At 39.7% G+C, this 11,734-nt stretch overlaps 2 protein-coding genes across 3 annotated transcripts in view; both read right to left on the bottom strand.

Moving 5' to 3' along the window:
• Nucleotides 1-2,403, bottom strand: part of LOC101997625 (binder of sperm protein homolog 2-like) — a 16,457-nt gene extending 14,054 nt beyond the window's left edge. The window contains exons 1-2 of the mRNA XM_013355490.1: nucleotides 2,386-2,403; nucleotides 474-547 (exon numbers count right to left, since the gene is read on the bottom strand). Of these exons, the coding sequence (XP_013210944.1) occupies nucleotides 474-547; nucleotides 2,386-2,403 (92 nt within the window). The remainder of the gene's footprint in view (nucleotides 1-473; nucleotides 548-2,385) is intronic.
• Nucleotides 2,404-3,071: 668 nt separating this feature from the next.
• LOC101997342 (binder of sperm protein homolog 1) lies at nucleotides 3,072-11,187 on the bottom strand. Of its 2 annotated transcripts, XM_013355494.1 has the most exons (5): nucleotides 11,115-11,187; nucleotides 8,449-8,469; nucleotides 6,298-6,327; nucleotides 4,411-4,542; nucleotides 3,072-3,536 (listed from the first exon to the last, which is right to left on the bottom strand). In XM_013355494.1, exons 1-5 carry the CDS (start codon nucleotides 11,185-11,187, stop codon nucleotides 3,394-3,396), a joined length of 399 nt encoding a protein of 132 aa, XP_013210948.1. In that variant the 3' UTR covers nucleotides 3,072-3,393. The 2 variants fall into 2 exon arrangements, with proteins under 2 accessions (XP_013210948.1, XP_013210949.1); XM_013355495.1 differs by lacking the exon at nucleotides 6,298-6,327.
• Between the last annotated feature and the right edge of the window lie 547 nt (nucleotides 11,188-11,734).

Below are 11,734 nucleotides of genomic sequence, written 5' to 3'. Positions count from 1 at the left end.
TGTGTGTGTGTGTGTATATCAAATTGCAGGAATCAGGTCTCTCCTTCCACCCTGTGGGTCATCGGGATGGAACTCAAGTCATTTGACTTGACTACAGGTATCTTTACCCACAAAGTCATCTCACCGAATCTACTATATGCCATTTCTTTAAGGTAGGAAGTAATAGAGTAGGGATCCAAGATGAATGAGATCATTCCCTTTCTAAAAGACTGGACTGCAGCACTGAGAAGACAACCCAGTGGGAGAGCTTTGATTTAGCTTCCGAGAGGCCCCATATTCAATGCCAGTATCACAGACTCACACATGAAGAAGGCTGGAATGGAATATGAACACTGACTAGGACGGAAAGTGCTGAGTTGAGTCAGAAGCATGTAAGTAAACCTTCTAAAAAGCAGACCCTTCCCAGAGGAGGGCGCATACCAGGTTTCTCTCTGGAGAACCTCCAGCAGCCAAAGTGTCCAGTCCACTCCTACCTGCCTCGCTTCTCTCGGCTCACATTTCCCTGGGGAACAAGGAAGTTCTCGTAAAGATATTTTGAACGTCCACACTGAAAAAAGTCTGAGAAAAAGTCCACAATGGCCTCTGAATCTACATATGTGTGTCAGATCCCTTCACTGGGGTTCCCACTGACAGCTTTTTGTTTCTTCTACTGACTAGGAATGAGGCTTTTCTAAGATTCTTGTGTGATTCATAATTAAATAAGTATTGGAGTGTAAAATTGCCTTTCTCATTCATTATCCTCTTAGCCTTATGCATCACAACAACTGGCTGCCTTATCTCCCTGGAGTGTGTTTCCTGTGTCTTTTTTTTTTTTTTTGCTGGATCTTTTTTTTTAATTTTATTTATTTATTAAGGATTTCTGCCTCCTCCCCGCCACCGCCTCCCATTTCCCTCCCCCTGCCCTGATCAAGTACCCCTCCCTCATCAGCTCGAAGAGCAATCAGGGTTCCTGTGTCTTAAGGTAGCATATCTTTCCTAGTGATCATTTGTTCTGTACCGAATTCACTCTTTCACTTCTTTTAAATTTCTCATCAATGGAATGTTTTAAATTTTCTTTCATTACTCCTACCTTTTGTTTGTTCTTTCCATGAGCAATTTGAGTATTACTGACAATTGGTTTTGGGAGGGTTGGAGGGGTTCTTGTTTGTGTGATTGTTTGTTTGAGAGAGAGACTCATGTAGCCCATGCTGGCCTCAAACCCACAAGAATTACCTTAAACTTCTGATCATCTTGACTCCACCTCCCAAATTCTGGGCTTACAGGATTGTGACACCATGCTTGGTTTATGAGGTACAGGGGATGGAGCACAGGGCTTGTGCATGCTAGGCAAGTACTTCATCAAATGAGCTCCCTGCACAAACCTAATAGCGCTGCTACATCAGTTCCACTCTTCAGCAAGTTCTGCATCTCCACTTTGCCAAGCCTTTATAAAATCAAAGTTTTCTTCCATGGTGAATGACTAGCATAGTATTGACCTTTAAAAAGTCAGATTTTTCTGGGGTCTTTCATTATGGATTTACATTTGTACATAATCAATTACAATTACATAAAGTCACAATGAATTGAAGATCTGGTTCTTATTTGGTCATGCCATGCCAAGAGAAAATAATCATCACTATTGGAAAGCATGATCCCCTTTACAGTGTGATCTTTATTTTTTAATTATATTTATCTTAAATTGTGAGGAAAAAAGCAGGGTTCAAGGTGACTGTTTTCTTCTTCCATCATGTGGATTCTAGGGATCAAACGGGTCATCAGACTAGGCTTGGTGGCAAGTGAATTTACCCATACAACCATCTCATCAGCCCCTAGAATGTGATCTTCAAATGCTCTAATATTGCAGCAGACACAGAGGTAAGGGCCTGTAATCGCAGAACTCGGGAGGCTATGGTAAGAAACTCAACATTTTAACACGAACCTTGCTTATATACCAAGACATCATCTTTTTTTTTTTTTTGAAAAGCTATGAGTATCGCAAAAGGCAGACATTGAGTGGGGTGGCTCTATGTGAACCTATTTAAGGCATAAAAAGCTGGGTAATGGAGACCCAGGCTTCCATTTTGTACTGTGTTCTCACATTAACTCTTATGTCCAGCTCTAGACCAGACACCTTTCCAGTGCCCAAGAACCGCTGGCTTTGCTGCCTGGGTAAGAAAGGACACAGAAACCGACCTCTAAGACTCAGATCTTTAGCTTTCTCCTTTCAGGAACTAAATGGGTACTGATGTCTGTTGAGATCACCTGGTAGCCAAAAAGACTCAAAGGCCCAGAAAGGCATAAAGATTGCTGCCTGTTTTCTAAGATGGGGGCCACTGAATAGGGGGCCCTGCATCCTGTCAACCCTCCATCTAACCAGGTTTCATGTAACCCTGCTAACAAGCTCACTGCAGCTATTCCCATCATCTTCGTACCTATAGAACCAAGTTCGTGGAAGTTAAGGTTTACACAGGCTCTTTCATGTTCTGGATGAAGAAGGAGGTAAGTGCAATCCCCACCCATCCACATGGTACCAGATACAGCCCTTATTGTCTAGTGTTGATAATTCCTCAGTATCTTCTATTTAAAATCCACTAAATTATGTTCAGCTATCTTCCAATTTAGGAAGACAATTTAGGAAGCTTTTGCTTCTCAGCAGAGTATTCCAAAGCTGCTTTGTCAATGTTGCTGTGGTGTTTCCACAGTAAAATTCTTCTCATCTGTTAGGGTAGGTTTGGCGGTTTTCTGTCCCTCTTTTGAGTGAAAAAAATAAGGCATTTGCGGAGGAATTTTTCTCTGTCAGTTACAAATGGTGGGAGTGGAAAGGATGGAGCATGAGATAAGTTGGTTCAGATATAAAACAAAGTGGGCATGAAGCAGCGCATGAACTGTGTTCTCACATTTGGCCTTTCTTCAGCAATGAATGTTTACTTGACTGAATTGGAACATTTTCACCATCAAAGCAAAATCAAGCAGAAGTTATGTAGATTTCTCATGCTCTCTTTGTTCTACACATGCATCACCCCCACCCCATTAACAACAGCCCCATCTGAGCAGTGTGACTGTGACAATAAAGAAACGACACTGATAGGTTGCTTCTACCTGACATGGTATTTTTTTAAGAGCTTCATTTTATATACATAGCAAATAAAATGTGGAAGCTAAACAATAACTCTCCATAAAATACCATAATCCATCATTTAAACCTGAAGTCATCTACAGTCAGAGCATCATCATCTCACATCCTAGAAAAAGAAAATTTAAATTTGAACAAAAGCTTGAAATCAAGATTCCACCTCTTCCTCTCCTGACCAAAAGAAAGAGGGATACTCTCCAAGGAAACTCAGTATTTCCCCCCCAGTTCTCCTCTTCCTCTTCCTCCTCCTCCTCCTCATCTTCATCTAGTCAATCTCACCCTTACATACAATATTTCCAAATGTGGTCTTTGTTGAAATTTGGAGTGAGTGAACACCACTTTTTTCCAAACACTTCCCCATCCTCTGTGCAATCCCAGTAGATCATGCGTCTGAACCAGAAGGGAAAGGCACATTGAGCATAGTCTGTAAGAGAAAGAGTCATTGGGAAGAGAAACACTTTCTTCTTTGCAGCAAATACACACAGACAGACAGACAGACAGACAGACACACACACACACACACACACACACACACATACAGACATACACACATACTGACATATACCACATATATATAGACATACATATACATACACACACATATAGACAGTCATACATACATACACAAACACACAATTCTACACAAGCTGCTCTTCCTTAGTACACCAATAACTTAAGAAAATTAGATTGGTAGTAGTACCCTGCAATCCTCTTCTCCTTTTATGTTCTACTGGTAGTTTTCTTAAAAGATGATAGAGTCAAAACATTTCTAATACATCTTTTATTACATGTGATTTTGATGCTATCAGAAATTATGTATCTCAGGGACTGGTAAGATATCTCAGTAAATAAAGTCTTCACTGTGCAAGCATGAGGACCCAAGTTCAGATCCCCAGGACTCAAATAAAAAACCAAGCATAGTATTACATGCCTCTAATCTCAACAGTGTGAAGTTAGACAGGTGGACCCCCTGGACTTCCTGACCAGGTAGTTTTAACAAATTAGTGAGCTCCAGATTTAATGAGAGACTGTGTCTCAAAAAACATTAATAATAATAAAGTAGAAAGTAATAGAAGGAGACACATGACATTGGTCTCCACACACTCACAATTACACAGCCACACATACTAACACATATAGCATATGCATTCACACACGACACCACCAAAGAAGTTGTGTATCTCTTATTTTCACTTCAGAATTTGCTCTGGATTCTGAGTTCTTGCCTATCACATGAAATTATTCCCAATACAAGGGATGACACTGTCACCTTTGGAGTTTAGAGTCAAGACTCTCACCTGAGAGAGAACAGTACTTCCAGTAACCTTGAAAAGTCTTGTTCAAAGAACACCACTTGTGTTTTGCATTGAAAGTGACGCAGTCATAGAATATTTCATTTCTATACCAGAATGGAAAGACACATTCACCATCTAAAAGAAAACAAAAATCCTTTATTCATCATTCCTGAGTGTGTTGGTAGTATTTTTTTAATTAACTAAATGAGACATCTGGCCGGGAGATGGTGGCGCACGCCTTTAATCCCAGCACTCGGGAGGCAGAGGCAGGCGGATCTCTGTGAGTTCAAGACCAGCCTGGTCTATAGAGCTAGTTCTAGGACAGGCTCCAAAGCCACAGAGAAACCCTGTCTCGAAAAAACCAAAAATAAATAAATAAATAAATAAATAAATAAATAAATGAGACATCTGTATCAACCTACCACACACATACACACACACGAATCAGAGAACATCTCAGAAAGGGAATGGGAAGAATGTAAGGGCAGGAGGATAGGAAGGGGATTGGAGACATAGTATCTTCTAGACATAGCATGACCATCACTCTCATGATCTCACTACAGCTGTGGGGACCTGCCTAAGATCAAACCAACAAGATGAGTCAACATTCCAACCTGCATCACTAATTGTACTCAGAGAGTTACCAAAACAGGAAAAAACGGAGAGGACATGAAAGGAGGAACGGGTGTTAGGGACATTAGGGGATTGGGACAGGGTCTTAAAGATGGACATGGTCAAAATGCATTGTTTACATATGTGAAATTGCTGAAGAATAAGTATAAACTATTCTATATAATAGAAACTATTCTATATGATATATTTTTATATTTTTTAAAACTACTCTATTTTAAAACTATTAAGTGAGTCCTTCCAGGACTGAAGAGATGGCTCAGTGGTTAAGAGCACATACACAAGAAGATCCGTGTTCAATCCTCAGCACCCCAGTGAGGCAACTCACACAATTCCTGTAACTCAAGGTCCAGGGGAATACCTATACCTCTGGCCTGCACAGGTGCCTGTACTCCCATGAACACACCAAAATAGAGACACAGGCACATACATAACTATAAACTGAAAGTAACTCTTTAAAAAGATGAGCTTTTCCTCCAAATCCCTGACCTCTGAGATCAAAGCCACAATCAGAACTATGAATGCCATTGTGGAAAAAAATGAGAAATTCCTGGATTCCACATGTTTAAAAACACATTCCTTATTTGACTCTGCCTAGGTTGATGCCGTGTTTCTATATTGAAACATCTATACTACGGTTAGACAGTTGATTATAAAATAAAGTGTTTTTCTATCTCATCACTGTTTTGTTCACAATATCCCAAATTATTATTGGTTGGGTTTTGGGGGGTTTTTTATATTTTTTTAATTTTTTTATTGGTTGGTTTTTATATAAATTTTAAAATCTGGGATTCTCTATGAAAATGGTAGAAGTTTAAAAGTATGCATTTTTAGTGTTGGTAAGACGTCATGGTGGCATAGTTCATGTTTTATCTGTTTACAAGGGTCATACATGATGTTTTATGAAAAAAAGGGGGGAAAGAAAAATTTACTAGAAGAATCATCAATGTTCCCATTTTATGGGATCAGAAGAGTACACAAAGGCACTGGAATGTGGTTTAGTGGTTAAGAGCACTGGCTGCTCTTCCAGAGGACCTGGGTCCAGTTACCAGCACCCACATGGATGCTTACAATCATTTGTAACTTCCATTCCAGGGGATTTGATGCCCTCTTCTGGCCTGCCCATCCACTAGGCATGCATATAGTGAACAGACGGACATACAGACAGGTAAAACACCCATACACATAAAATAAAAATAAAGATAAAAATTCTAAGAGAAAGAACATATATTAATAACAAAAAATTTCTGATCAACTTACCTTCTATCTCTGGCTTACTAATGACAGAATCTGAGAGACAAAAATTTAAGTAAAGTTCATTTCAATCTTAGGCTTTAAAATAGACTCTTGTAGCAAATGACATTAATAGCTATCTTAGGCTAAGGAAAAGCAACATTGGCATGAGGGTATGTTGGGGATAACACACATGTACTGTTTTTCAGACTCAGTTCTATCCACCTAAATGGTTTACTTTATTGAAATCCTACATATTTTTCATTCCTAGGAACTGAACCCGAGCCTTGTGCACACTGGGAAAGCAATAAGCCATGCTCCCAGTCCCTCACCGAGAGACTCTAGGCAGGTGATCTACCAACTGAGCCACACCCGCAACCCCTCACTGAGGGATTCTAGGCAGAGTCTCTCCTAATCCCATACATCTCTTAATGTATTTTTTTTAATGACTTAAATTCAAAGTACATTTCATCATCAGTGTAAAAGAGAGTACCTTCTCTGTTATCAGTGTCTGTCTGGCTATTAACATTAATTATTCAGAAAATGTGTTTACAATATATTTATTTTATATCAGTCACAAAGACAGATTCTAATAATTTTTTATCAACTTTTCAAGTAGCCTATTATTTTATATAGGCTTATAGGTTATTTCTCTTTCATAATATCAAATAAATTAGAAGTCCCCTATCCAGTCAAGTTAACTAGTATTGTTGGCAATAGATAATCACATATTTCTAAGGTTTAGTTGGAATATTACTCCAATTAAGAATGGTATTCACAGGGCCTGGAGAGATGGATCAGTGGTTAAGAGCACTGACCGCTCTTCCAGAGGACCCGGGTTCAATTCTCAGCACCCACATGGCAGCTCACAACTGTCTGAAGATCTAGTTGCAGGGGATCTGACACCTTCACACCAATGCACATAAAATAAAGTTAAATAAACCCTAAAAATATTTTAAAAAAAGAATGCCATTCACAGCAGTTAACTCGGAAAAACACAATGGGTCAAAGTGCAGAGAGTAGGTACTTATGGAGTGTTCAGCCAGAATAGAACATCCATATCATACGCACTACCCCTGGGGCTCAGGAAATATCATGGAAGAGGGGTAGATGGGTTGTAACAGTCAAAGAGCATGTAGGACCAAATCAAGGCTTCTGTGGGTACCAGCAGACACACACACACATGCACACACATACAATTAAAAGTAAAATAGTTCTTCCTAGAAATAGTAAATTAAAGTCAGTAAGGGAATTTTAAAGAAAAACATGCTTTATAGTACATTCAGCTGTTATCAAAAATGACCATATGAAGAGACACAAGAAAGTTCTGCTTCAATATTTTCTTAAGTAGTCAGTCTTTGAGAAAAGAAAATAACAGTTTGACGTGTTCATAATGACATATTTAATCACTTAAAAATAGTGAAAAAAATCATTGTTCTTTCTATTTTTTATTTTTAATATTTTTATTAATCTCATACATTATATTTTGATCATACTCACTCCATATAGAAGCTCCTTCTGGATCCACACCCATTCCATACCTACCCCAATTTTTCCTATATGCTATTGGGTGTGTGGACATCCATTGGAGTGTGGGCGACTTACCTGACTCAACCTCCTTGAAGAGAAGTAACTCTTTTTCTCCAGAAGCTATCATGCAGCAATAGCTCCTCAGTGAAGGGTAGGACTTCCTGCCCACTACTCCTGATAACTTATCACTACACTCATAGATTTCAGTCTTCCTCAGAGAAGCTTCCTTCTGTTATTACTGGCATTTTACAGACACCCACAACTTGTCAACATGCAGAGAACAAGACACTGTGGGATTTTCAACCTTAAATGGGACATCTACACCACACTTCTTCCTCCCCAGGCTCAGGGATCATCATGAATGAGGGAGTAGAAATATTGTCAGAGAAAGTACAGCAGATGAATTTAGGGAAACACTGTTTACCAGACACAGCAGGATGGTCACACATTTGAATTTACAGCAACTTTGACAGCATACACAGGGCCCATGCAAGCTCAAGCCATACAAATTCCTCAACTATTTTTTAAAGGAACTTACTTTGCCTTGTATATACACACAAAGTAGTATTTCGTCTTTTAAAAATATGGACTATCCACTTGTCACATATTTTTCACAACTTCTAATAAAAGGTTTTGAAGCAAACTTACCCATAGTTGGTGCATAATAATCTGAAAGACACAATTGGGAACAAATATTTATTTCAATAAATTTAACACTTAAAATGAAAAAAAAAACTCTTACCAAATTCAGTTGTTGTGAAAAACCAAATATAAGCAATAAAAGGGGTAAGACAAGAAAACGTAGGATACTGAGTGCTCAGCCCTGAATGGGACATTCATATCAAGTCCCTCTCCCTAGGGCTTAGGGAATGGTGCAGAAGAGGGAGCAGGAAAAAAAAAACCGTAAGAGCCAAAGGTGTGGGAAGAGGTGTTGTGAAATTCTGCCCTTTAGACATGACATGACTGGCACACTCACGAACTCATGACAGCTGTGATTATCTTGCACAAGATCAATAGAGCCAAAGTTCCAGCATAAATGAGGGAGATGATCTCTTCAGTCCCATGCCTTACTGGAAAGCTGTTGGCATTCACAAGCTTTTGGGGGTGTGGTTACTGATAGGATTGTCATGCCTCAGTGGATAGGCACACCCATGCATTCTTGAGTGCCATTAACTAGACTTACTGGGTTATATTTTTTTAAAAGGTTGAGGATGGGACATGTTGGAGGAAATTGAAGGGGGAAATAAGGGTATATTATATAAAATCATATTTTATTATGTGTGTATATGTATAAAATTTTTAAAACAATAAAAAATTAATAAAAATAAATAGAAAACAAATGAGGTTAACATTTGCTAGCTACTGATTCTATATTTTGTTCCCAAAATAATAATAATTTCAACTCTGGAATAAGATCATTCAAACCAACCATCTGTGAAGTGTTTCCAACTCAGTCACTTTTTCTTCTCCAGGCCATGATCGTAAATAGTTTCAGCACGTACTGCTCAAGGCCTGTGTCTTCTGCCTTCCCACGTGCCTGTTTAATCATTGACTGAAGATATCTGTGACATTTATTTTTTTCACCCCAAAGCCTACCAACCTATCACTGCCACAATGCCAAAACTTAATCGTTTGTATTGTCTGATTTCTCTGAAAACAGAACACCTCTAACTTCTGATGACATTCTATCATCTTCAGACTGACTGTGGTGGAAACATGATCATTACAGCCCACACTGACTACCATGAGCAATATCACAAGCTTTCAGTATGCACTTCAGGGGCTCAGACAGAAGCCTCATAGGCACTTAGCAGGTAAAGGTGCTTACCACCAAAACAAGTATAAGGATCTGAGTTAGATCCCTAGAACCCACATAGTGAAAGGGGAGACTCTGCTCTCACAAGCTGCCCTCTGACCACCAACCACATAGGCACTGTGATAAGCTACACATATACACACACACACACAGTGTAAAACAAAACTGAGGTGACAACTGGAGAGATATGTCAGTGGTGAAGCATACTTGCTGCTCTTACAGAGAGAAAACTTGGGTTCATTTCCCAGGAGCCACATGTCAACTCATAACCACCTGTAACTCCAGTTCCAGGGCATCTCTTCAACCCTCCATGGTCACCAGGAATGCACATGGTGCATGTATATTCACAGAGGTAAAAACACTCATTTTTGGACAAAAAGGCATTGGTGGGGCCCCTTGTAATTCTAGGAAGCAAATGTTCATGAACTGTCTAAAAGAGGAACATGAATAAGCAATAGATGGATGACCAAAAGTAAAGCAGACTTAAGTCATTCTAAGCAGAGGCTAACATGCCCAGGATGCATGGGATCTCAATCTAAATAGCAGTGATATAATAATAATGCATGTAGTGATAAGATGTTAGCCCCTTCAGAGGCCAGACAGTGAGTGTGGAGAGGTCTTAGGAACATCTTATCAGTTTTCTAGACATGGTAAAAGAGAGACCTGGGCTGGCAAGGTATCTCAGAGGAAAAGGGTGCTTGCTGCCAAAGCCTGATGACCTGCGTTTGATCCCTGGAATCCATATGGTGGAGGGAGGAAACAGACTCCTACAAGTTGTCCTTTGACTTCCACATGCATAGTGTGTATGCACATACACAAATAAACATTTCATTTTTAAAATAAAGACACACAGCTAAGGCAAAAGGTGTTATCTTCCAATGATCATAAAATAGGAATTCCAGCTAATGGAAAAGTGGTCGCACAATAAGAATCTCTTCTTCTTCTTTTATCTCTCTCATTTTTAAACACTTTTCCATTCTGGCTTTTAGCTATTTTAAACCATGCCAAGGAGTACTTAAATGAGCATGTGCTCTCAGCCCCTCCATAAAAATCAGAACGCACAGTTCTTCACAATCCTCACAATACTAAGACATGAAGCAGAATAAAGTCCCTCTGTAAATAGCTATTTCAGAGCCACTCAGGATAACGCAACTTGGATAATAGAATAAAATAGGTTTTACATAACTAAGTCTCATTTTTCTCCTTCTGTAGGCATTTAAAACATATAGACAAGAAAACTTGCTCTGTAACATGACATCTGGCTTTCCCCTTGTTAGTTTAGTCTTGCTAGTTTTGAGCCTTTTTGGCAGATCATGTTTTCTACACTTTAAAAAAAATACTGGGCAATAAAGAACTTGCCCTTTTATTTATCAAGATGCACAAAATCAGGGTGGCCTCTCCCATACAGGACATCTCAGAATTTGTTACACATGGTATTGAAGCATGCAGCTACTTCATCAAAAACTCACCCCCAGCCACACTCACTCCCATGCCTCACCTTCCTCTTGAAGACTGAACAGACTGTGAAGCAGGCAGATGGAAACCAATAGGATACCCACGGGCTGGACCATGTTTCTCCTGTCAGAAAATGGTTAATCAACCTGGCTTACTCTAAAGATCTTGCAGACCTGGGATCCAGTCACAGCCTCTGCCTCTTCCTGGTCCCGTCATCTCTCCCCTCCTCCCTCTTCTTCCCACTCTATGTCTCTGAACAGCTAGACTCAGTCTGCTAATTTTTCATATCCTTTTCTACTCCATTTGGCTTCCTATCTCCCCCCTCTCCTCATCTCTCTCTTCCTCCCCCATCTCTTATTTCTCTCCATGTTTTCATCTATTCTCATCTCTTTTTCTCATCATCTGCCCAGTTAATTCCATCTTTAACTCCAGATCGGCTAGTCTTCTACCACCTTCTCCCTCTAATCTCTTGACCTTCTACCCCTAATCCCTTGGCTGCCTCTACTCTACTCCCCCTCCTCCCTAGCCCCTCCCCCCTCTTCACTCTCATCCTTAGCCTCCCTCTGCTGCTCACTGTATCCTCCATCTTCCTCTCTACTTTTCTTCCTTCATCTTCCCTCCCTCTCTCTACACTACAAAATTAAGCCTCTAGCTTTGCAATGA

Source organism: Microtus ochrogaster, unplaced genomic scaffold (genome assembly GCF_000317375.1).
Source record: "Microtus ochrogaster isolate Prairie Vole_2 unplaced genomic scaffold, MicOch1.0 UNK139, whole genome shotgun sequence".
Taxonomy (NCBI): Eukaryota; Metazoa; Chordata; class Mammalia; order Rodentia; family Cricetidae; genus Microtus; species Microtus ochrogaster.
Note: the sequence above shows the minus strand (reverse complement) of the source record. Positions and strands in the feature narration are given on the sequence as shown.

Bases quoted from the DNA above. Each gene is read 5' to 3' on its own strand.
- LOC101997342 (XM_013355494.1), bottom strand. From the start codon at position 11,187: ATGGTCCAGCCCGTGGGTATCCTATTGGTTTCCATCTGCCTGCTTCAC. The intron at 8,470-11,114 runs GTGAGGCATGGG...TGTGTCTTTCAG, and splicing joins GTTCAGTCTTCAAGAGGAAG to ATTATTATGCACCAACTATG. The intron at 6,328-8,448 runs GTAAGTTTGCTT...TTTGTCTCTCAG, and splicing joins TTATTATGCACCAACTATGG to ATTCTGTCATTAGTAAGCCA.